The sequence below is a fragment of the Manis pentadactyla genome, chromosome 2 (genome assembly GCF_030020395.1).
Source record: "Manis pentadactyla isolate mManPen7 chromosome 2, mManPen7.hap1, whole genome shotgun sequence".
Taxonomy (NCBI): domain Eukaryota; kingdom Metazoa; phylum Chordata; class Mammalia; order Pholidota; family Manidae; genus Manis; species Manis pentadactyla.
The window spans coordinates 185,016,085-185,040,779 of NC_080020.1; the positions used below are offsets into that span (position 1 = coordinate 185,016,085).

The 24,695-nt window shown below is 35.7% G+C and overlaps 1 protein-coding gene across 6 annotated transcripts in view; it reads right to left on the reverse strand.

Moving 5' to 3' along the window:
* PAPOLG (poly(A) polymerase gamma) overlaps nt 1-24,116 on the reverse strand; it is a 43,287-nt gene extending 19,171 nt beyond the window's left edge. For 4 of the 6 annotated variants that reach the window (XM_036926030.2, XM_057497180.1, XM_057497181.1 and 1 more), the window contains exons 1-19: nt 23,858-24,116; nt 20,929-21,090; nt 19,435-19,501; nt 15,789-15,870; nt 15,462-15,571; nt 14,355-14,408; nt 12,414-12,525; nt 10,207-10,296; nt 8,003-8,141; nt 7,300-7,372; nt 6,406-6,526; nt 5,977-6,061; nt 5,497-5,550; nt 3,804-3,923; nt 3,290-3,399; nt 1,448-1,569; nt 1,021-1,196; nt 552-640; nt 254-474 (exon numbers count right to left, since the gene is read on the reverse strand). In XM_036926030.2, coding sequence (XP_036781925.2) covers nt 254-474; nt 552-640; nt 1,021-1,196; nt 1,448-1,569; nt 3,290-3,399; nt 3,804-3,923; nt 5,497-5,550; nt 5,977-6,061; nt 6,406-6,526; nt 7,300-7,372; nt 8,003-8,141; nt 10,207-10,296; nt 12,414-12,525; nt 14,355-14,408; nt 15,462-15,571; nt 15,789-15,870; nt 19,435-19,501; nt 20,929-21,090; nt 23,858-23,874 — 2,004 coding nt within the window. In that variant the 5' untranslated portion in view covers nt 23,875-24,116. The remainder of the gene's footprint in view (nt 1-253; nt 475-551; nt 641-1,020; nt 1,197-1,447; nt 1,570-3,289; nt 3,400-3,803; nt 3,924-5,496; nt 5,551-5,976; nt 6,062-6,405; nt 6,527-7,299; nt 7,373-8,002; nt 8,142-10,206; nt 10,297-12,413; nt 12,526-14,354; nt 14,409-15,461; nt 15,572-15,788; nt 15,871-19,434; nt 19,502-20,928; nt 21,091-23,857) is intronic. The other 2 variants (XM_057497182.1, XM_036926032.2) reach the window with 2 other exon arrangements.
* Between the last annotated feature and the right edge of the window lie 579 nt (nt 24,117-24,695).

Here is a 24,695-nt window from a genome sequence, read left to right on the forward strand (position 1 = left end):
CTTATAATGGCTTTTGTGTATGTCAAGGAGAAACTTAGACCAATCATTCAAGGTTTCAGTTGCATTAGTAATCTGAATTTAGGATGAACAATTAGTATTTTTGTTCCTTTAGGATTTGGGTAAATATTTTTTAACAGTCAAATCCTAACAGAACATAAAACAAAGACAGCTATGGAGAATTTTGAGTTTAATACTATTTTAGGTTAACTTATGAAAATCAACTACGGAATCATCACTAAAGTTGTAACTTCACCTTTTCTATGTCTTTCAATCTCTTAGAAGACCCATCTATGGATGGAGAATGGGATCTCTTGGGTGTAACATTTTTAGTTATATTTGACATTCCATTCAGATGTGGCTGTCCCTGGGCAGGATTGTGAGGTGTTGTGATTCTAGGAATGACATTTCGTCCTACTACAGTAGGAATGGTGCACACAGCTGGGGGTGATACAGCTTTTACTGCAGAGTCAACTTCTGAAAAGGAAAAAAGAAGACTTTAGTAATTAAATATATATGTAGTTATCATTACTAACAAAAGTATATATACCTACTTGCACCAATAACTGGAATAGATAGTCCTTGAGCTGGTGGGACACTCAGCAGCTTTTCTACTTTTATAGCAGCAGCTTCAGCATTATTCCTATTAAAAGTGTTAAATTATGATTAATTCAAATTATTAAAAGCATTCTTATTTTAACATTTAGGATTACTTCTTTCAAGTACTCCTACTTAAACATCTCACTGAAAGAAAAGGGAAGAAAAAGGCAGAGGACCCAGTGAGAATTAAGAGAAAAAACTGAATAGAAAACCTGTGCATTTCTGTGTATTTATCTAGTCCCTCATGTTCATAAACCTGTATCATGCCCCAGAAGATGATCACAAATTGTCAAGTATTTCTATACAAGAAAATGACTAGAACTGGTATAATAAAATCTTTTTAACAAAAATATTTAACAAAGGTATAGAAAAGTTTTATTATCCTCAAACTGATGATGAAAAAGACAATTAAAAAATACAGACCTTTCTGTTTCTCCTGAAGGAGGAATATCAGGCTTGGAAGGTTTATTTATAGATATTGGGGAATTAAAAGGTGTTCCATTATCAGTGTCTCTGGAGCTATCCAAACAGCTGTTGTCCAGAGATGATCTTTTGGATTGAGGTCCACTTGAACTTCGACTGACATCAGAAAGACTTTGCTGAAAAGAGGGTTTTAGAATTTGTTTTTAGGATTTCAAAAAACAAATGAGAATCATGACAGGCTTCAATTCTGATTGAACAAATTATCTTTGTGATTAATAAAGGTGAGATTCAACTCCCCAACTGAATTGTTCTATACCTTCTTCCCTCTTTCTTCTCAATAGATTTGGGAGCTTTAAGAATGCAAATTTAGTTCCAGGATCATTCATTTGAGTGGAACCATACTGGAGAGTTAAGATTATAAACTCACCTTTTTCTTCTTTTGAAGAATCTCTGCTGGTAGGTAATGATGAAGTTGTTTTTTTTTAACATGAGTTGCTTCGATTTTCATGCCCTCCTTTAGCATGTTTATATTGTTTGCCTGTCTGTACACTGTAACAAGGTCAATAGGTTAAATGGGAAACTTCTTTCTGAACAAAGGACTATTTTCTTTTCCTAAAATGCATACCTTTGATATTTCCCCATCACCACCCAAATATACACCCCTTTTACAGAATATTTGTAAAACATTTTCACTATGTCACAATCCTATTCAAGTACTGATTAGCTTTCTTATACTCAACTTCTAAGACTTTCCCATAATCGAATCTCATTAGCAAAATAAATGCATAAAAGTATTTTCTCAAGTCTTGTTTTCTGCTATATTCCCTAAAGGCAATCTCTTCTGATAATTATGTGCCCAAACCTAAGCTAATCCTTATACCAAATATCCAAAATGCAACTCAGTTCTCCTCTTCCACGAAGCTTCTTTTACTAAACCAATCTTGGAATGCCAAACGTCAGAAACCATCTGCAAGCACATCCTTATCCCTCCTGGTGGGGAAATGAGGCTCAATAGCCCTGAACGCCTGATGGGATCAGAGTACACACAGCCCTAGATTCCCATTCTAGTATGTTTTCCCACCTTTTAAGAATATCAGTCTTGTTAACTATGGCATAAATTATTTATTGCATGTTAACTGTGAATGCCCAATTAGATTATAAGCTTAATGAGAATAAGGTTGTGAGGCTTCTTTGCATAGTGACTACACTAAATTACTTAATATACTAGGGCCTTACTTAGTATTTCTATCTGGAGGAAAGGGTAAGTTTATAATAAATAGAGCTTTCCAACCTCCCCCCTTTTGAAACATGAGCCCAAATTAGAATGGAAAATTTCTATCTATGTTTTCATTCCAGAATGCCTGTTATAAAAATCACCAGGAGTGGTTGTTCAACTTGCAGATTCCCTGGCTCCACTCCCAGAGAGTGAGATTCAGTAATCCCAAGGTGACACACAGGAATCTGCATTTTCACTATAACCATGAGAGCTAGTTTGGAAGAATTTAGAAAACTCCGATGAGCCAAGCCAAGGGTATGAATGTACACTATTCCAAATATTTAAGACAACTCCAAATTTATTGAAGATTTATTAAGATAGTCCACAGAGGTGTTATTAGGGAGCTAGGCAGATGTGAGAGACTCTTCACAATGGATTCTGTTAACATATTCAGCAAGCTTGTACTGGCATTTATTTCATGCAAAAAAATGCAAGAATCAGGTCACCTTCATGACTGATTACAAACCTTCACTGTGCATGCTAAGAATCTCACCTGTACAGTTCCATTAATCTTCTTTCTTTCTTAAACCAGTAATACATTCACATGGACACAACTCAAAGGGTTTGAGTATTAAAAAAAACAACAGCAAAAAAGACTATTGAGTTAAGTCTTCTATTACTGTCTCAACACACCCTAGTTCATTGACCCAGAAGCAACCAGTTCTGTCACTTCTTAAAAAACTATTTCCTTCCAGCGATACTCTATATATTTATAAGCAAACATGCATATATTATTTTTTTACTTGTTTATCTAAGTATAAAAAGTGATAGCACACTGTTCTGCAATACCCCCTCCCCCCACTTAATATGTCTTGGAAATTGTTTCATCATGCCTTTACTTTTAATAGCAGCCTACATTTCTATAATGTAGATGTACCATATTCATTTAACCAATTGTGGAACTTTCAAAACTATATCAGACAGATCCATGGCAGATGATATTACACGATAGCCAAGCCTGAGAACCACAGCTCTATGATGACCAAGTCTTACCTGTATCAGTAAAAGACTGTATATCATATGTCAAGTCTATGTTAACACTTTCTGCATTTTCAACTCTCCGAAAAATTATTCCGAGGAACCACATTGATACGTAACTGTTGCTATAAAATAATATTGAAGAATTTCCATTAGTTTTTTTACAACTTTATAGATGCCATTTGGTAATTAAAACTAGGTGTCTATGGAGACACAAATACAAATTTCAATCATTTGACCAAATTCTTAAAAATGACACCAAGAATATTGGTAAATTATCCTGTGTTGTTATGAAGAATATTACACGACTTTGAAAATGCTCCAAATGTTGTGACAGAGTTTTTGCTGGGGGTTTGTGGGTTACTAATGCAGCATGTACTTAGGTTTAATACATGACCACTTAGGCTCAAATATAACTATTATACCCCATCAATCCCTGTTAAATGACAATCTCACAACTGATCTTACACAATGTATATGTCAAATAACATTATTTAAGAAATGTAGTCATAAAAAATAATTAACTTACTCTTTATGGTGTTCCTTATTTCCTGGGAATGACTGAGGATTTACATGGGCAAGAGTAATAAATTCATTCCGTTCCAAATTTCCAACAAGTACTCGGATTTTAGATTCTACTAATCCAACCCTAAGGTAAAAACACAGAAGATTTTCCCATTTTAAAATTTGGAAGCTACATCTAAGAAAACCAAATAGCATATGCCTTACATGTTCATTTAAAAATTTCAGTCTAATGTATTAGGGACTCTGTTTCAAATACCATTCAGTAAATGTCAAGTTTCTAAGTGAACTTCAAGTGTGTTTTCCCTTTTTTAAGAAGAACTGATCTATTTAGTGCATTCAGTATGTAAAATACCCTTCCTGTTAAAACCATAAAACAGTCATGATTTGAGCATGAACAAAAAAAACTTGGTTAATCTGGTTCTAAATCTTATTCTACTTTCAAATCTTATGTCTAAACCCTAAGGCTGTATGTCTATAGACCTAATGTCTAAAGGTTAAGATACGTTTAAGTAATGTGAACCAAAAAGCCAATAATTGGCACTTAATCCATATAATAAGCATGCCCTGATTTTCAGAAAATTGGTACTAGATATTGTATTTTAAAAAGAATTCACTAAAATCAGATCAGATACTAGTAAAATATAGTTTCATCAGATTTCTACAACTTTATTTTATACCTCACTTAGGAAATGTGACTGCTGTCAGCTAATGTATTAATGATTTTATGAATTACAAAGAATAACTACAAGAACCTTTTTACATTTTCCAACACTTCACAAAGCTTACACATTATAATTGTGTGTGCTCCAAGAGCAGATACACAAAACACTGAGTTACTCCTTTTCCAGTAATGGGCCAGACAGTAAATATTTTAGACTCTGTGGACCATTTCTGTTGCAACTATTTGACTTGCTCTGTAACAGGGAATCAGCCATAGACAATATATAAATGAGTGCGGCTGTGTTCCAATAAAACTTTTACTTATAAAACACAGGTGGCCAGACTATAGTTTCCTGCCCCTGATCTAGGCAAATGAAGTAACTGTTTCAGTGAATTAAAGATCCCTTTAATTATCAATGAAATAGCATTAACTCTCTAAGCAAAAATGAGACAGTATAGTGCTTTCATTTTCCAGAAGTCAGACCTGAGGAAAGCACAACTATTTCTGGTGACCTAACATCTTCTGCTGATGGAACTAGGGATATCAATACACTGGAAGCTGAGGAAATTAATTTTGATGCACTAGAAAGAATGCATTGTTCCTTGTCCAAACAAATCTCTCTTGTCTGTTGACAGAAGCTTAAAATTCTGAAACCTTTCATGACAACATCTCCTAAACCAAAAGAATATATAAAATGTTTTTTCCTTCTAGTTTTGATGGGGAAAATATGACGGCAAGGGTGGAAAACTCAGTAAGAGGCCAGGCACTAAAATCATTCAAAATGACTCACAGTTATGCTTAAATGTGACTCTGAAAAGCAACTAAAAGATTCACATCCTCATCTTGTGCTATTTCTGATTTTGAAAACATTAATTTGATGGTATTTCTTAACACTGATGACCCATGGTCAGGTACACCAATCACCAATAAGAATTCATAATTTTGAAAATGGAGAAAGTGTTTTATACATAGCACTGTATCATATAAATATGTTATCACTACACAGCAGGTAGAGAACTTGAAATATAAATCTTACCACTCTAGATGATTTTCTTCTGTTGATGCACTGGCAGTCAATACTATATAATGTCTATGAAGAATTTTCAGCAACAATCAAAAAAGAAGAGCCAGAAACATTGTTAGGGTCTGCTTTTCCATCATTACCTTTTCTTTCTCCCTCCCAATGAACAAAGGAGCTAGTGGAGGCACACAACTTCTAAAAATTAAAACATGCTCTGATTTTCACAATTAAAAGATTTTGCAATTAAAAAACAATCCACAAAAAACAAAAACAAAACCCCCCCACTAATACTGGATTAGATTCTACTGGAATATAGAAAATCTCTCATCACTTAGTATTTCTGCTAACCTTTTCTGAAACGTATTGAAATGTAAGTGACAAATGTCATCTATCATATATTAACATTGTTAAGCTTAACATTCTTCTCACACACACACACTCATAGACACAATGCAAAACTTCAAATACCTATATTTTTGGAAAAACTTCAAATACCTATATTTTTGGAAAAAATTTGGTGGCTCAAGTAGTTTGGACCAGTCTGATTTCCCTTGAAGAATCTCATCCGTGACTGCAAGACCTAAATTTAAAAAAAGACAGACTAATTTTTGAAAACTGACCATTGTGTATCAGTTCCTATATCATCTTACCCCAATACCTCTAATCTCACCAGACTGAGTAAAAAAACCCTGTATATTTACTGTTTTTCCCTCAGAACAACAATCAATTTCAACCAGATTGGGCTGGCTCCATTTCTAGCTATTATTTAAAATTACTATGTATTTTGGAAAATCAATTACTGAAAAAAACAAATACACATTTGAAAAAATTTTTAGAACAGGCGTAACTGCAATAGAGAATAAAACTATTGTCAACCAAAAACTTGTGGAAACATGTAAAGGGCAATAGGGCCAATAGGTTTACCTTGTTTAAATTCTTCTACCATTACTGTTCGAGTTGATGTGGACACATTATACGTAGAATTCTGTTGTGGGTAGGCAGGGGTGATTATGGGCATGAGATGATACCTATCTGATGGATTTACCTGTGAAATTAGAAGCAGAATAATTGATCTATTCTCCTATTTCAGTTGTCCTCACTTCATTTCCCCAAAAGTCTGAAGAATATGAAATATAAATTTAATACTACATTTCCTCAATTCTAAGAAGTACATTTCCCCTCCCCAACTAAATTTATTTCTGAAGTCAGATGTATTTGATAGTCAAAGTCAAAGGAAATTCCTTAGAGATTTATTTTTCCCCTAGAAAGCTGTTAAAACTGATGATGTATTTTATAAACAATGGTCTTTCAGAACCAAGGAAACACCATAGCTGCAAAAGCATTATCTGGTCCAATGGTTCTCAACCCTCTTTTTGCACCCACTCAAAGGATGACTTCGCCTAGGTTACTCAGAGGAACAAGCACTCACTCTAAAAGCAAACTGTAATACAAGGTGAGAGTCATGCTAGCTTAAAACCATGGATCAACTTTATTGTGCTGCAAAGTAAATCTTTTATATACTTCAGTACTTTATTATTAGTACCTTACTTGTAAGACACTTTTAAACAATGGATTGTGACATTTTCGTTGATACACCCACTCATCTAGTCTTACATGGGTGATTTTTAATGACCTAATATTTGGATCAGCACTGGAGATACAAATCATTCACACCAAAAAACAGCAGAGGGAGGGAAAGGATTATTGTTATACATAAAGAAGATGCACAAGGACAAGAGGAATTTTTTTTTAACCAGACAGCCATTTAGATAATCATCCCCTTCCAAAAGGTTTAATGAAATTTTCAAAGTCACATACCCGAGGATCCCAAACAGGCAAATTCAAATTGCTTTCTTCTGGTTGCTTCAGCAGCACAGGATTTGGCCATTCCCTAATACGAATGAGGCAAATTAACTCACATAGGACCTCATTTCAGGAACTATATGCAATATTGAAATCACTAGACTCTGTTCCAACTTGCATACAGCAAATGTTTTTGGTATTTGGTATTGAAAAAAAAATGGATAAAGGAAGGAAGTTTACACAGGAAAAATCTGCTTATTTTAAAGCAGTGTTCTTTGAAAGGGCAAATAGTGCTCTGCCTATTATCTGTTAACTAATTTAAACCTGAATTTTTCTCTTCCTTCTCATTTGCTTTCAAGGATTTAAATCTGCTAATTAACAGCAACAGCTAACGTTTACTGAAAATACAACAAATCCATGCAGTAGCTTTGATTATCATCTCTATTTTACATATGAGACAATCTTAACTTCTACATAACTGGCAGAACCAAATCTATTGTGACCACTGTCTTTAGGCAGGGTCCACATTTACAAACTCCCTAGAAGAAAGCTCCATCTGATGTCCCATTGTTGCTTCAAATCTGATGTTTTTTAAACTTTTAACTTAAAAAAGGAATGTAAGACAACAGAAAAAGTCTATGTTTAGCTCTTAAATTTCTGAACAAATTTATATAGGCAGAGGTTACAAAATATTGGAAGTATGCACATGAATACTTACCACTTGGAAAAAACTAAAAAGAACTTATGAACTAAAGTAGAAGCTGCTGCATTTGGATATAACTGGCAAGTTCTTGCAACTAGCATTGCCCAGGACACACCACCGAGGAATCCCAGCATGTTGGAATAAATACCACGCCCTAGAAAATTAATGTTTGTTAATTACTGTTAGGACCTACTATCCATACCATTCAACTGTAAGAAACAGGATAATGTTCTTCCTAAGACTGTTGCTTAGAACTCTTTTCCCCTATAGAAGCATTAAAATCACAGGCATCACACTGTTAGCCCCACAGTTTTATTAGTAAACCATAGCTGCTTATCTTATGCTGTACTTCCCCCTCCAATACAGACACCTCTGCTCTCTGCCTCAGTTCTGATTGCCCAGCTGGGCTCTCCTGCTAGAACACTGGAATTTCCCACCTTTCATTATCTATGGCTGAAAGAGAAATGAAAGGAGGGAAGAAGTTTGGAGGGTCTACAAATAGGGAAAAATTGACATTTCATTAATAATCATGTTCATGGGTATTTTAAAATCAAGTGTAAAGTTGGTGGCTAATTTTGAAGAATTTGGATACTTCCCCATAAAGTAAGTACAATACACCACTGATAGTACTCCTTTCTCATCAGTTTCTTATAGCAATCTATAAAGAAGTATTACCATATTTCAGCAAACCTAAGATGCCTTTAATTATATAATACAGCATTATCTTATGTCTAAGAGAACAGAGTATCAATTCAAGATATGTTAAATGTGAAAAATATGTATCTAAGAATTGCCAAACATGATACTTAATCTGTAAGGAAAGTCAAATTGCTCATGATACCCCATTACTGCAAATTACTTTATCCTGACTATACAAGATAATTAAGCCTAAGGACAAATTATACTTGCTTGGGGTCTTTTTAGCTATACACTGTCCAATATGGTAGCCACAAGTCACACATGGCTTTTTTTTTTTTTTTGGAACCACTTTATCACATACCATAAGATTAATCCATTTAAAGAATAAAATTCAATGGTTTTTAGTATGTTCATAGAGTTGTGCAACCATCACTGTAATCAATTCTGGAACATTTTTGTCACTCTAAGAAGAAACCTTCAACAGTCACATCTTTCCTGTTTCTCCCCAACACCCTCAGACCTAGACAACCACTAAATCTCCTTCTGTCATTACAGATTTGCCTATTTGGGACATTTCATATAAATGGAATTATACAACATGTGATCTCTTATGACTGGCTTCTTTCCCATAATGGTTTCAATGTTCATGTATTACATGTACCACGATTCCATTCCTTTTCATTGCCAAGTAATATTTCACGTTGTGGATATACCACCTTTTATGGGTATCCATTTATGGGTATGTGGTTGTTTCCACTTCTTGACTATTATGAATAATGCTACAATGACCATTTGTGTATGCGTTTTTGGGTGGATGTATTTTTACTTAGGTACTATTTAGTTTTAAATCAACTAAAGTTAAATAAATCTTAAAATTCAGTTCCTCAGCTGCACATTCCAAGTGCTTGGTAGCCACTTGGTTACTGTATTAGCACAGATATGAAACATTTCCATCATCCCCAAAAATTTTATTGGAAAACACAGTTTTAGATTATGTAAGACCTGGTGCCAGAAATGCAGCACTACTTAAATGTAGTTACAAATAATACAATTGTGCTATGCCAGCTCAGGACTCAGCCTTTTATGAACCATACCCTATATATATATATATATATATATATATATATATATAAATAAACAAACTAGTTCCAGGTTTTATTAGCTAAGTGTTATAAGAGAAAGAGAAGTCAAAACTATCACTGTAGGCCCTTCATTTAATAAATTTGTTGAATACTCACTATAAACTAGTGATGGGGAGACAAAAATGGGTAAGATGGTCCTGACCAAAGAGAGAGCAAAAGACCAGTGAGGTTTTTACTCTAGGTTCTAACTCATTTTCACTGCCTGGCTGAAACCTAAGATGGAAAGATAGCTTTTGGTTTTCACACAAAGAAGGCGGCAGAGTCACACATCAGAGCACCAAAAACACTGCACTTGAAAAAGAAACAGTTTCTCCAAAACTTACAGTAGCCCTACCAATATCAGTAGGCTCAGGAGTTTCTGTATGTACTTCTCTCATTAGCAACTGAAAACAGTAATTTTATATGTTAACATAAAATAAAAAGACCTGGTATACTTACGTTTTGCCCATAATTTGACTGCTCTTAAGGTAAGTCTGAAAGTTTCTTTATTTGGCACTAAATGCAAAATTTCATCAGTAACTCTACATCCTGAAAAAAGATAAAGCATTCATTTTTCACTATGAAACAAAAACCAGCTAATTCAAATGTACTTTCAACTTCCAGACTCTCAAATGCCAAAAATAACAAACCTAAGAAAATATGAGTATTTTCTCTACATACTTGTATTTTAGCACTTATATATGAGTAACCACCTTGGTTTTAAACAATTAAAAAGCACACAAGTAATAAATCCAATGTTAAAATAAGAGATGGGTCTGAATTATCTCTTTAGCTCTCTTCCATATTGGACTTTACTATTAATTAAATGCCTCCCAAGTTATAATACTGTTAATGCTTTAATGTAAACCTTATTCAGAAATACTGTGATTTACTGTTGCACTCTGGAAGTACAGAAAAATGCAATGAAAGTTACTATAATCCAGTGGTTCTCAATAACGGGGTCTGTGTACCCCGGGAACCTATTTTTAGCATAATACTAAAGCTTTGTTCCATTGTGTTAACATTTGCACTGACAGTGCAAAAGCAGTGGTGGATGACACTGCTGGTACCTTACTAACCAAAGCTGTGGCAACAACTGTACTATTAGACAATATTCTTCACCACCACACATTTACAATTAGAAAATAGGAAAGGAGTATGTGCAATGTTTGAATGTGTTTGAGGTAAGTTGAACTACCAGCTTTTTTCAAGGAAAATCAATTTTACTTGAAAGAATGACTGACAGACAATCTATTGCTACTCACAAGTGGGCATTTAGCAGACATTTCCTAAAGTTATGAACAAAGGAGCCCCTTCCTTTAAGGAAAACAAATTCAAAATTTGAGCTTTTAAATAAAAATCAGAACTTTGGACAACTAGTGTCTGCTCCTATGAGCTTGACAGCTTTCCAATAATTGAAAGACTTTTCTGGTGATGTTAATGGGTATGATTTTGTTTTGTTTTGCTCTTTTACGATGAAATGTGTGTTAACATTTAGAAGATCCAAATAACTCTGTGAACCAGTGTTTTCCAAGTGACCAAAGCATGACAGTACAAAACCCTTATTGGGTAAATTATCTATTCAAAAACAAGACAGACCAGTGGATTTTAATGTAACAGAATACAAGAAGTTAACCAATATTTTAGATTTTATTATCTGAATTAACCTTAAAAAACAATCACTTTTAGTCATCAATAAAGTGGAACAAACTAGATAATATGCAATAAACATGGATGAACCTCACAACCATTATGTTAAGTGAAAGAAGCCAGACACAGAAGACCACATATTTTATGATCCCATTTACTTGAAATTCCAGAAAAGACAAATCTATAAAGACAGGAAGTAGATTAATGGTTGTCTGGGACTGGGGGTCAGAAAGGGGACTGACTGCAGGTGAGAATAAGGCAACTTTTAAGAATGATGAAAATGTTCTAAAACTGGATTGTGGTGTACAGTTCTGAATATACTGAAGACAACTTAGTGGTACACCTAAAAAGAATGAATTTTATGGTATGCAATTATACCTCAATAAAGCTGTTGAAAAGAAAAAAGCTATTGTTGCTGGTTAAGTTTAGTTGTAGTGTCAAAGAATATCCAAAATTATCTGAAAAGGCTATAAAAATACTCCTCCCTTTTCCAATTACATATCTTTAAGAGGCCAGATTTTTCCCTATGCTTCAATCAAAACAAAATATTATAAGAGATTGACTGTAAAAGCAGGTATGAGAATCTGCTTTCTATCAAGTCAAATATTAAAGAGATTTGTAAAAATGCAAAACAATGCCATTCATACATAAAAATATTATTTATATTCACTTATAGTGGGTTTATTATTGTTTAAAATTTTTGTTTTTATTTCTAATACAGTAAATACTAACAGATATAACTCACATAACCCCATACTGGGGTCCTCAATAAATGTTAACAGTGTAAAGGGGACTGAGACCAATAAATTTGAGTACTACTACTATAAGCATAAATAACATTTCAAATAAAATCAGTGTTTTTTAAGATGATTAGATGTGGTCACATTTATCTATATAAAGAAAATCACAACATCATTTTTAACTGAGTACAATCCCTTAAAAATCTATAATAGTTCTACAAAAAGATATCTGTCCATTGTTTTCAAAGTTATCAGAGATTTACTTTAGAAGCTTACCATTTAGGCTGCGAATACACCTTATATCAAGGCTTCTCAGTCGAGAGTCGTCTCTTAGATCTAAATTATCTGATATGGTTTGTATTGCCAGTCTTGCAAAGACTAGATCAATCTTTGGAAAGATGCAAAAGATAAAAGTATTACTTTTTCTCCTTCCAGTCCATTCTCCCCACTTCCTCACCTCAAAAATGTAGAAAGTTTTAATTATTAGTTTAGGAAGTTCTACCAAAATTTCAAAAGGCCCAAATAGGCAATCTCACATGGGAAAGTCACCACTAAATTTTGTGAGGATAAATTAAAATTTCAAATTAAGGGAAAACATTTTTATTTTAGCATACAGGCCAAGCATTAAAAAAAAAAAAAAGACCAAAACTTTATGAGTGAATTTCTAGATAAAGATGGAAGATCCAACATACATTTACATTCACTCCCTCATGAAACTCCACTAAAATACATAAACCACTAGGACAAAGGGAATAGAAGGAAACAACAGCAAAAACTGTGAAAGCTGGAAAGCAGATGGGTAAATAGTAACAGACTCAGCAAATCTAAGAAAGCAGATAAAAGATATTATATCCAGGAAATAAGGTCAGTAGGCTATAAAACAAATCCATACATAAATAAAAGGGAACATTTAGAGAATAAAAAAGTATTCTTAGAAATTAAAAATATGACAGCAGAAGAGGAAAAACAAAGTTTGGAAGATGAGGAAAACACCAAAAAGCAGACAAAAATATAAAGATGCAGTTAGTAAGTGGGAAGAAAGAGATTAAAAAGAAAAAAAAAGTCCTGGAGGTCCAACATACAAAAGTTGGGAGTTCCAGAAAGGAGAGAGAATACAAAGGCAGGAAATCCAATAGAATTCAATACAATTTCCAAGAACTGAAGGACAGGAGTTTCCAAACTGAAAGACGACTAGTGAGTACCTAGTGTATTTGGTTGAAAAGTCATATACCGAAGTATATTACCATGAATTTTACAACTATGAAGACCAGGGAAAAAAAATATAAGTGTTCAAAGAGGAACAGATCATATAAGAGGACGAGGAATCAAAGTGGCATCACAGTATTCAACGCAGTATGGAAGCTAGAACACAATGAGAAGCAAGTGAGGCCTTCAAAATTCTGAGAAATATTATTTCCCACCAAGAACTCTGTACTCAGCCAAAATATTGATTTGGTGTGAGAACAGAATAAAGACATTTTTAAAGTGCAAGATCTCAAAAAATATGTGTTCTTTCTCAGGAAGCTAGTGGATGAGTGCCACTAAAATAATAGTAAGTCAAGAAAGAAGAACTTGAAGCAAAAGGACATCCCAGGGTGATAGTAAAGACAGATGTCAGGGTGACTGACAGCTGGTATTTCAGTCATGGAAAACAATCAGTGTGGATTGGGACAGGTAAGAAGAGTCATCAAGTTACTTTTTCAAGATGATAATGACAGAGTATCTAAGAAATCTACACTATGTAGAGGAGGTTTATACAACTAGGAGACAGGGTTTGAATTAGTCGTGAAGTATAAAAAACAAACAAAATGCAAAATAATTATTAACTCCCAAGAAAACAAAATGCCACACAGCAAAGAATGGTAATCTAGTATATTTTGTGCTCCATTCTGAACATTATTTATTGAACATGACTTACTAAACATTATTTATTTATTTAGAACAAGATCATAATGTAAGCACTGAGTACTGCTCCAACTAAAATTATTGCTAGTTTAGGAGATTATGGGATTGAGAAGGGTGTATATAAAAACCAGGGGGTAGTAGGGATGGAGGTTATTTTCCATGGAGAAAAGATAGTAAATAGTAAATATAGGAGAGAGAAAAATAAGGGACTTTTAAATACTATTTAATTCTTTTAATTCTTACCTATGAAGTGTGATTAAAAAACAACAAATCTCATGGGTGAATAAAGCCAGAAAAATATTAAACACTTACTTCAATTCCATCAAATTCAAACTTTATAACAGGTACAAAGGCATCTTCTACAGCCTACAAAAGAGGAAAACAATTCTCTCTCACCCAGTGTAATCCTTTCTCTATCCTTAACTGCCAATAATGTGAATACCTTTGCTCCCAATTTGTATTTAACTCAATAGAAAAGGTAAAAATGTTCTTCATCTCACATTCTAGGTTAAGTAAGCCCTTCTACTTTGTGATTGTGTTATTTAAGATGCACAAAATGTCTATGACAGTAGAAATCCACTAATCATCTTCCTAAAAATATTCATCAGAAATTGACAGGCAGAACTGCTATCATCTGGGTGCTTACTATTTGTTAAGCTTAACTGAAAACCTATTATTTACAAAGAGCAGTAGTGTTAGAAATTAAAATATAATCAGAGCTCATGACAAATAAAAAAAAAGTCAATATAGTTTGGATCTAGTTGAAATGCCTTTCTCAGTCTTCCTTAATAATCTCCCAACCTAACAAATTCTTAGTGTCCTCCTGCATTCCCAGACACCCCAAAATGCAGACCCTTTGAACTTCTTATCTTAGCACTTCAGTTTGCATTAAAACTACCTGTTGGTTTAGTTCCAGTCCCTCCCCCCTTCCATAAACTATCTTGTTCACTATCATATTTGTGAGACGAAAGTGTGTCTGTCAAATAATTGGTTATGAAATTGTTTCCTGAATGGCTAGATATACAAAGTTACTACTAAATGAATCTTATACAAAATAGTAGCCACCATTTGATATCCATCAACCATTTATCAGATATTATAGTAAATGATTTATGTAAATTATCTCATCAAGCCTAAGAAAAACCTTGTAAAAAAGTTATCATTACATCTCAATTTTACAGCTGAGGAAACTGGGGCTCAGAAAGAATATGTAAGTTGACCAAAATTAAAGAGCTAGTATGTGCTAGATTTTAATTCAAACCTATGTCTGTATAATTATACAGTCCATGTTCTTAATAATTATCCATTATTTTAACAAGATACAGTAACTTCTTGAGAAATATTTCAGCAATTATAAGCCCTAGCTTTTACAGCTATTTGTTAGCAAGTTCAAAATATTAAATACTAGAGGATACTTACTCTTAAGTTTCTAATGCCATCTTGATGTTTCAATTTTTCAAAAAAAGACTGAAAAAAATCAGATCTCTCCACATGCCTTGGAGCTACACAAAGTGCGTCAATATCAGCTCCTGCAAATCAAAGTATTTTTCATGAATGTAAAGTATAAATTATATTTTTGTAGAAGTATACACAAACACATACAGAAGCAAGTATGTAAGATGACTATAGGAAAATTGTTAATAATGATCAGTTCTAGTAAGATAATGGAACTTCTATATTTTCTGATTATAAACAGTAAGTTTGTTATTAAAAGTTCTTATCAGTAGAACATAGAAGAGCAGTTACCTTTGGTGTGTACTCCAAGCCGATAGGAGCCAAATGTAAAAATTTTACCACCAACAGTAGCCACAACAGAAGGTGGGAGATTCTAAAATAAAATATAAACAAAAGGCATTCAGTTGTTCAAATTATTTAGCATGAAAACTGCCTAAATGCTACTGATATATACTACATTTGTTAATTTGGTAGACTGAGATTTGTAAAAGTACTTCAGAGCTCCTCTGGTTGTAGTCTGAAGTAGTGAAGGTATTCCCAGAGGGAAGACAAAACAAATTCATGCCCATTACACATGCACACAACTCTATCTTAAGAAAAACATTTTTTATCACTTGAGTCTACTTGTCCCCTCCAGTTGCCTGTTTTTGGCTCTAGTACTCAACAGTCACCAAGGAATTCTTAACTACCAAAACCAATGCATTTTCAGCTCTCTACAGTATCATACTCTTGACTTACACCATCTCCCCTTTAGTTTTTGTGAAAGATATGCGTAACTTCTTAATTCTAGATCTGCAACCTTTCTGCAAGAAAGTAGGTTCATTTTTTATTATGAGCTCCTTATGAGAGCTAATTTAACAACTTAAACATCTTTTGGATTGAGCTACTTTTCAGCTCTCTCTAGAGCCAATTCTAACTGTCTGTCAGATTATTTTCAGACATTCTGATCCACTTCAGTATCCATGCTTGAAACAAGCAAAGGCTCTTCCAATGATAAACCAGGTATCTCTCCTAACTTCTCTATTTCTGTTCCTCATTTTCCTTACTGCACATATGTAATATTCTTCTTCTTGGCTTACCAATTCTCAGTTTATATCCCTTATATGTTGCCTTCTTTCTGTTCAACCACCACCCCAATTCTAGGCAATTTAATAATATCATAAGCTACTTGCTTGTCCTTGTATTTATTTTCTCTTACTCCATTTTGTACAAAATTCACTGACTGATGTTTTTAAATTATTATGTGACTCTTCCACTCAAAACATGCCACTGTACTCTGACTACTCAGGTAAGGACCCTTTGATCCAAAGGGGCTCCACGATATGGTCCTATGAATCTTTATTGCCTTGTCTCCTGATCTTCCCTTCTGAAGCTGCCAACATGTTACATAATCTGATCTCTTTCCATAGCATTTGCCATTTTCCCACCTCAAATGATTGCCCATCCTCTCTGGGTACTTCAATACCACCTATTTTCCAAAGTTCACTTTTGAGTTCCACCTCTTTCATGAAGCCTTCTCTGTCTCTCTCCCCATCTCTGTAACAAGCTTTTTTCCCCCCTTCTGTGCTCCTTTACTAGTATTACCTTTAAACCTCTTTTATACTACATTTATTGACCTTTTTTCCCTCCTGTATTTAAGTTCTATTTCTTCAACTATATTTAAATTCCTTGAAGATGAGAACTATGCCTACTACTTCTCTTATTTCCTCATAACACCCAGTTTAAATTCCAAAGAAAAGTATCTGCTGATTAACTTGAATAAAAATACCTGTGCAACAGGCTATTTTGTTACCTCCTCTGTTTAATGGATATAAACGTTTCTAGAATATCACAAGTAATTTTATAAATACAAAACTAGAAAGGAGTCAGTAAATGTATTGGTAACTAACATGCATAAACAGAATAGAGAAGACAGGTCCTTTTAGTTAATGTTCCCACTTTGAAAAGCATGATTCTTGCACGATTTATAAGAAATGGATACACTGAATCACAGAGTGAAGTATTTTTGCCAAAACCATAGTATTTAACTAAAATGATTTAGGTTGCAAGTCTGTTTGACATTTAAATATCCAAATTGTGTGTAGAATAATCAACTAATGCTTGAACTAACTCAAATCTTCCAGGTTTTCCAAACTAAAATATGCATAAATCAAAGGAAATTGTAATTGATATAGAAAATGAGTAATTGCCTTATCCACACAATGAAAGATGTTAAAAACAATTTGATTTTTAAAATAATTAGGTATTGTATTCACTTTGCTTTCTTAAGCCAATTTGTGGCAAGGTCTCAAATTTTTAATAATTATGTTATGCCTAGAAATTAAATGGAAATCAGTTATTGGTTTTTTGCAGATTAAAACACTAATGTGAGAAAAAGCAATTTAATTATTAAAAAACAAACTTTGACCTTCAAACAGAATACTTGATTTTTATTCTAGATACAAAGAAACCATGCAGTAAAAACAAGGTGCCATCTCTCAACAAAATCTAGCCTCTTTTGTGAGAACACTTAATTAATCTTAGACTGCATCCTAGAATGGGGATGCAAGCAAAGACCTCAGCACAAACCACAATAGCTGACATAAATAAGCCCCAAGGCTTGTTACTCTGGATTTTAAAATAACTATAACAAGTTGAGTATTTGGTCTGCACCCCCATACCAATGATGGACTGACTGGACAGCAGGTACACTAACATTTGTTTAATGCCTGAGCTCTGTCAGGAGGTTGTGTTGGAGCCTAAGACAGGTCTTTTTCTTAAGGACTTGATCACCTAGTAGCAGAGAAATAAAGATGAGTTTTTAAAATTAGTCATGACTAGCATTTCACCTGGTTGGAATTCACCTTATCTGAAAACCTCAAGTGACAGGTGAGAGCTCAGAAATGAGGCAGGTAACTGGTAGCAAGAGAAAGCAGTATAAAGACCATCTTTAAAACTCAGTGACTACAGACTTAGGGTCCCTCATAACCTTAATCACAGTCCATTGTTTAAAAGAACCTATTTTAAATATGTATCATAGGTACAGGAAGAAATAATAAAAGTTAGAAAAGAAAGAATTCTAACAGGCATTTTATTTAATTTCTAAATCCATGCAAATTTGGAGAAGAGTTTACAGAACCACTGACTACTGTGAGACATTAACTTTCACGTGAATGATGCTAAGGGAGAGATGAGAAAACTATAAAACACAAACAAAAAGTTAAAATACAACAGTTTGGGCCACTTAGTGAAGGAGCAAATAGTATCAACCAGCTGAACATACCCTACACCACATTTTAGTATGGCCAGTAAAATAACATTCGTAGCAATGATTCTCAGACAAATGAAAATTCAATTCAAAATACTCTAAGAAAGCAAGAAAAATGTAAACAACTTTGGAAGAAAGAGTTAAGCTACTGGAGGGCAAGAAAGTTGTATGGATTATTAATTAGGATTTGCAAACTCCTAAGTCTCACAGGCCAGGCAAGAGGGAAGTACATACCAACACAGAAATTGACTGATAAGTGACAGCTGCTGTATCACAGAAAGCAGAGAGTAGAGGGCGCAGCCAGGAGGCACTGGGGGGCAGGAGCCCAATTCCATTCAAGCCTTTTCCTGCCTTGCATGAAAGCAGGCCCAGAGTTGCCAGAACTAACATTTCCTAAGATTTCTGAAATCTGGCTTTTTAAGTAAAATTTCTTGGTATTTAAATTTTGGTTTTCTACATGCCAGTCAAACAAGACATGTATGTGTAAGTGTAGTTAGACACTGGCTACCTCTGGGGAAATCCTCATTTATTTAGAGACTCAACTGTCTAGACCAATTCATTACCAAGAACACTAAAGACCCAAGTTTTATTTAATGTACTTCAGATTATTCTCATCTCCTGCATCATATTACCAGGACTAATGACCAAGACATAATGCAACTAAGAATTCAATGTGGTTTAGAGTCTTACCTTACTCTCACTGACATCAGAAATCCATTCTTTTACTAAATTATTCAATTTGCCAAGAACAACCAACCTATAACAAAAAAATAACACGATTCAGATTAAAACTAAACCAAACCAAACTATTTTAAAAGTAATTAAACATTTAGGCAGTACCTTTGTGTTGGTGCTAGAGTAAAAGCATATTATACACATGCTAATGCTATCACATTTGTTGATACATGGCACGTCTCTTTCGCATTCTTAGGTCCCTAAGTGTTCCAAAGAGAAGATAAATGTGATAGTAGTATTTTGGTCTTTGAACTATTTTCAAAAATTCGGTAAACCTAATTTAAAATAAAAATTACCTTCAACAGTGCTGTAGAGGCCAACTGAATTGTCAACTTTCTTGGCCTTACTATGGAATAAAATCAGTTCAGTGTGGCAATAATAGAGGTTAGCATTCTCTTCATTGACAATCAGAGGTCTTTGGATAAAATGGGTAATTACTGGCTTATTTTTATGAAATATTATTATTTAAAAGCAATTGGATATTAAAACAAACTTGCAATCAAAGGCATATCCAAGTCCACATTAAAAAAAAAAAAAGTTTAGGCATCTCAAAGATAACATACAGAAAACTGAATTCCTTATTTGTTCAAACTTGCTTCTCCCTTAGCCTTCCCCAGGTTATGGAATTCCATCTTTCAAGATGCTGAGACCAAAAACTTTGGCATCATCCTTGATTTGTCTTCTTTACATATTTCATAGTCATTAAACAATCCTGACTTTAAATTATATCCAGAATTCTTTCACTTCCACTGCCATCCCCTTGGTTCTGGCTACAACCATGTCCTCCCTGGAATCTTATAATACCTTCCTACCTAGTCTCCCTGCTTCTGCGCTTGGCCCCCATTCAGTTTCTCAATATAGCAGCCGAAGTAACTGTGTTAAAACATGAGCAAATCATATCAATCTTACGCTCAATACCCTATGAGATTCCCGTATCAGAGTAAAAGCCAAAAACCTTTATAATGGCTTACAAGCTTGCCCTCAAAGCTCCCTCCAGCCTCATGTTAGGCGCATACTGTCCTGCATACTCACTCTGCTTCAGACACCCAGGCTACCTTACTTTGTTATTCCTTAAGTACACTAGGTACACCCCTACCTCAAAGCCTTTTGGCTAGTGTTTTTCCCTCAAATATCCACAAAGCTCCCCCTCTCTCACCTTCAAATTTTTCCTAAAATGTCAACAAGGCATTCCCTGACAACCTCCACTCCCAGCTTTATATTTCTCAGCAGCATTTGTCATGTGTGACACTATATTTATTTTACTTATTTGGCTAATTGTTAGTCTCCTCCCCTAACCTCCACCTCAAATGTAAGCTCTAGCAGGGCCAAGACTTCATTTTGTCATTTTTGTACCTGTAGGCAGGGACACAGTAGGTACCTGATATATGTTTGTAGAATTAATGGTTCAATAATGTACTGTAAAATATTTGCTATTTAAAAATGACATACCTGTGGTTCAATTCTTCCTCATCTTCAAACACTCCAAATGGTTTCATGGCATCAATTAATTTCTGTGTGTAAATATGATCTATTTCTTTAGGACATGCCAAGCTAATCGGAGAGGTGATTCCATAATGCTTTTGTTGACGCTGGCTGTCCAGCACGGTGTTTCTGTTCAAGAAAAACGAGACAGCAGACAAAAATTTAAGAATCATGTCATACTGATACACTGAATATTTTAGTCAACTCATTAATTCAGTTACTGTAAAAGTTTACTTAGTATTAACAGTTGGGCAAGCATTTTTTTTTTAAGGAAAAAAGGGTATTTTGTATTTATGTTGATGAAGGGCTATTTATACAGCCTCCAACTTTCTCGTTAGGATGTCTTTTCAAGCCGAAAGCAGCATGTGTTGACATCAGGACAACAGTGCCAACACCACTCAGCTCAAATGCAAAGCGCCTGAATGGGAGCTGGGCCCAGGGCCACCTTCACTATGCCCTGAAGACTTAAGTCAAGTACCATGTAGATTCAGTCTTTGAAAAGCAGTCAGCCACTTGAAAGAAAGCTCCAAGTAAAAACAATGTTTTCTTTTTCCCCTCAGGAAAGAAACAAAAACATCCCATTAGAAGGTCCTTGTGAAATATTCTAGCTTTTAAAGAAATTACTACTAGATTTGTCCTTGAGAAACCTACATTAACATCTTTTTTGCTTTGGAATCAGAGTTTATAGTCCTAACACTTTGTGATTTCATTGTTCCCCTCATTTATACCCAGACCATTTTCACATTGAATAATTATCAAGTTTTTCACACTAAATGGCAACGTTTCAAAGGACAGAATATAAGCCACCCTCCAAAAGATCCTAGCCATCATTATATCATAGTTTTGAACAAAGTTCAACAGCATTTCTGAGATTTGGGATTTTCACAGACCAGTAATTTCAAAATAAATTTAGGGACCAACATGCATTGGTAAAACTTTTTACTTTGCTAAGAAAAGAAAGTAAAAACAAACAATAACCAACTAATCCTACCATCTACCTTCACCATCTTCTCATGAAGAACCATTAACACCAATATTAAGCATGTAATCTCAAAATAAAGAGCTATCTCTTAAATGAATAAATTAGCCCTGTAAATGGTAACACACAGAAACATTAACGGAAGTGACTGCTTTTTAATTTTAACTGGTCAAAACACTGGCTTATCAATACTAAGCTCACATGGTAAGGCATACCCTTTGGCTAAAGATTTCATTAGGTAGGCAGAATCAAATGTAAGCTATAATAGCCTGTACACCTTCTGAAATGACTCAGTGACTCAAAGAAGATTTAGCTTTTTACCTCTGAGAGAGCCAGAGAGCTGTTTTGGTATTGTGTGTATTGATATGTATGTGGTAAATGGATGAGACAGACTGATTACACATTATCATTTAATCAATTAACCCCAACAATAACCCCAAGATAGGTATTGAATAAGTGCCATTTTACAGATGCGTACTTAAGATTCAAAAGATAAGCAGAGCCAGAACCTTAACTCCAAACCCCAAGATCTTTCCACCACTCTATTCTCCCTTCCATTACATCAATCCTGATACTATGATCTTGGGTCCCACTTTCTTATTTATTTGCTGAAAAGTTAGCTATTACGGTCCCTACGAGCACTAAAATTACAAATTTATGGTTCTCAGCCACCCTAATCTAAATAGGGAGAAAAAAAAAGAGTAAGCTAAAGAACTCCACATTCCCTTCGACTCATCAAATTTCACTTATAGGTAAAACACCCTAGAGAAATTCTAGTACAAATATACAAGACATGCACTAGAATGCTGACTCTCTAACATTAAAACTTAGAACCTAAAGAAGTCACAGAAAAAGGACTGAATTAGGGTGTATCCCTACAGTGGAATACAATACAGTAGTTAACATGAATTAGAGCTGAAAATATTAACTGGGCAAAGCTCAAAGACACTATGTCGCACTAAAGCAAGTAGCACAATGGCAAGTGTGGTACTAGTTACAAAGCTTAAAAATAAGTACAACAATGCCACTTACTGTGGACACACACATATGTAGTAGTAGCATTTTAAAAATGCAGCAGTAAACATCGAATTCAAGACTGTGAACTCCGTGTGTGTGTGTCTGTATGTGCGCGCGCGTGTGCGTGTGTGTCCGGAGGGGGTAGGAGAATCCTTCAGATGGATTTGGAATGCTTAATTTCTTCTAAATAAAGATATATGCGTACACACTAACACACACATAAAATGTTACGCTTTGGGAGAGATGGATGGTGACTACACAAATGATGCTTATGTTGTTTGCTTCATTTTTCTGTGTTTAAAATAAACCAAAACGTAAGAAGCTACAACAAAATCTTGCCAAACGCAGCAACCGCTTCTGACTTATCAAAGTGTCAGCAGGAGGAACAGACTGATAGGTATACTGTGGTAGGTGGGGAGGCCGGGGGAGGGCGAAAAGACCACAGTTTTCATTGAAGAGAAGCCCCTGAGCCGGGATAGGTCATGCACTCCTGAAGACCTGGAGACAGCCGGTCGGGAGGGGAGGAGGGGGCGGTAGGGGGATGGTATTTGCGCCAATGCAGACAGGAGCAGGGACCGGCTCAGACAGCGCTGGGGGTAGGAGAGTGACCGACAATTTTTCCCCACGGACACGGGCGCCTCTGTCCCGCCGCATCCTCGTCTTGGGGCGTCCTGGAAGGCGGGACGGCGAGAGCAGATGGGGACTCCCGGAGTGCCCGAGTCTGTCCAGGGGTGACCAGGTGAGCCGCCGGTTGCAGGGGAGGTGCCCTTGCCGACCCGCCGGGCGCGGGGAAGACCACCAGCGCGAGCTCCAGGCAGGGAGCGGAAGCCGGGTCCCGGGCGGACCACCCAGCCCACCTCCGTCCGCCTAAGCAGCCCACCGCGGCCCCCCACCACTTACGCAGACATCTCTTTCATCGCTTCCTGCGTCTTCCTCACCGGCGAGTGTCTTTCGCACTGGAGTCTTTCTCTTGTTTTTCCCTTCTCCCGCTGCCCACTTTGCTCCAGTCGCTTGTAGCTCGCTTGCTTGCTCACTTTCTCACTTACTACGGCCGAGGCATCCAACCGAGTAGCGAAAACACCACAAAACCGGCTCTATTTATGACAATACAGCGCGGCCGACGCCAATATGGCGCCGCTTCCCAGCCTGCCCTTCGTCCACCGCGGCTCCGCCCCTGGAGGCCTGGGCCCGCCTTATCCCTGCCCGCTCCACCTCCGCCCCGCCCCCTCCGCCTTGGAGTCCGGGAGGCTCCCGGAGCCCCGCCCACACAGAGGGGCAGGCTCGGACTGCAGACCCGCGAGGGGTGGAGCGTTAGGTTCGTTTTGTCCGCGGGACTGTCAGTATAGGTAAACCGCCTGGAAGGTAAAATGGAACGTTTTCCTTGCTTTTTCTAATGAGCGCCTGTATCATATATTTTAAAAAATATTACAGCTTTGCCTAGCGAATACTGTTTTAACGTTTTCATGATCTCACGTCTTTAGTCATAATCATACGTAATCAACCTCCTCGTTGATTAGATTCCTTCGTGAGAGGGTCACACCCAGGAACGTGTGAAGTTTTTGTTGAAGAGAAACCCCTGAGCTGGGATAGGTCATTCACTCCTGAAGACGTGGAGACAGCCTGTCGGGAAGGGAAATAGTTTTTGCTGAAGAGAAACCCCTGTGCTGGGATAAGTCATTCACTCCTGAAGACGTGGAGACAGCCGGTCGGGAAGGGAGGAAGGGGCGATAGAGGATGG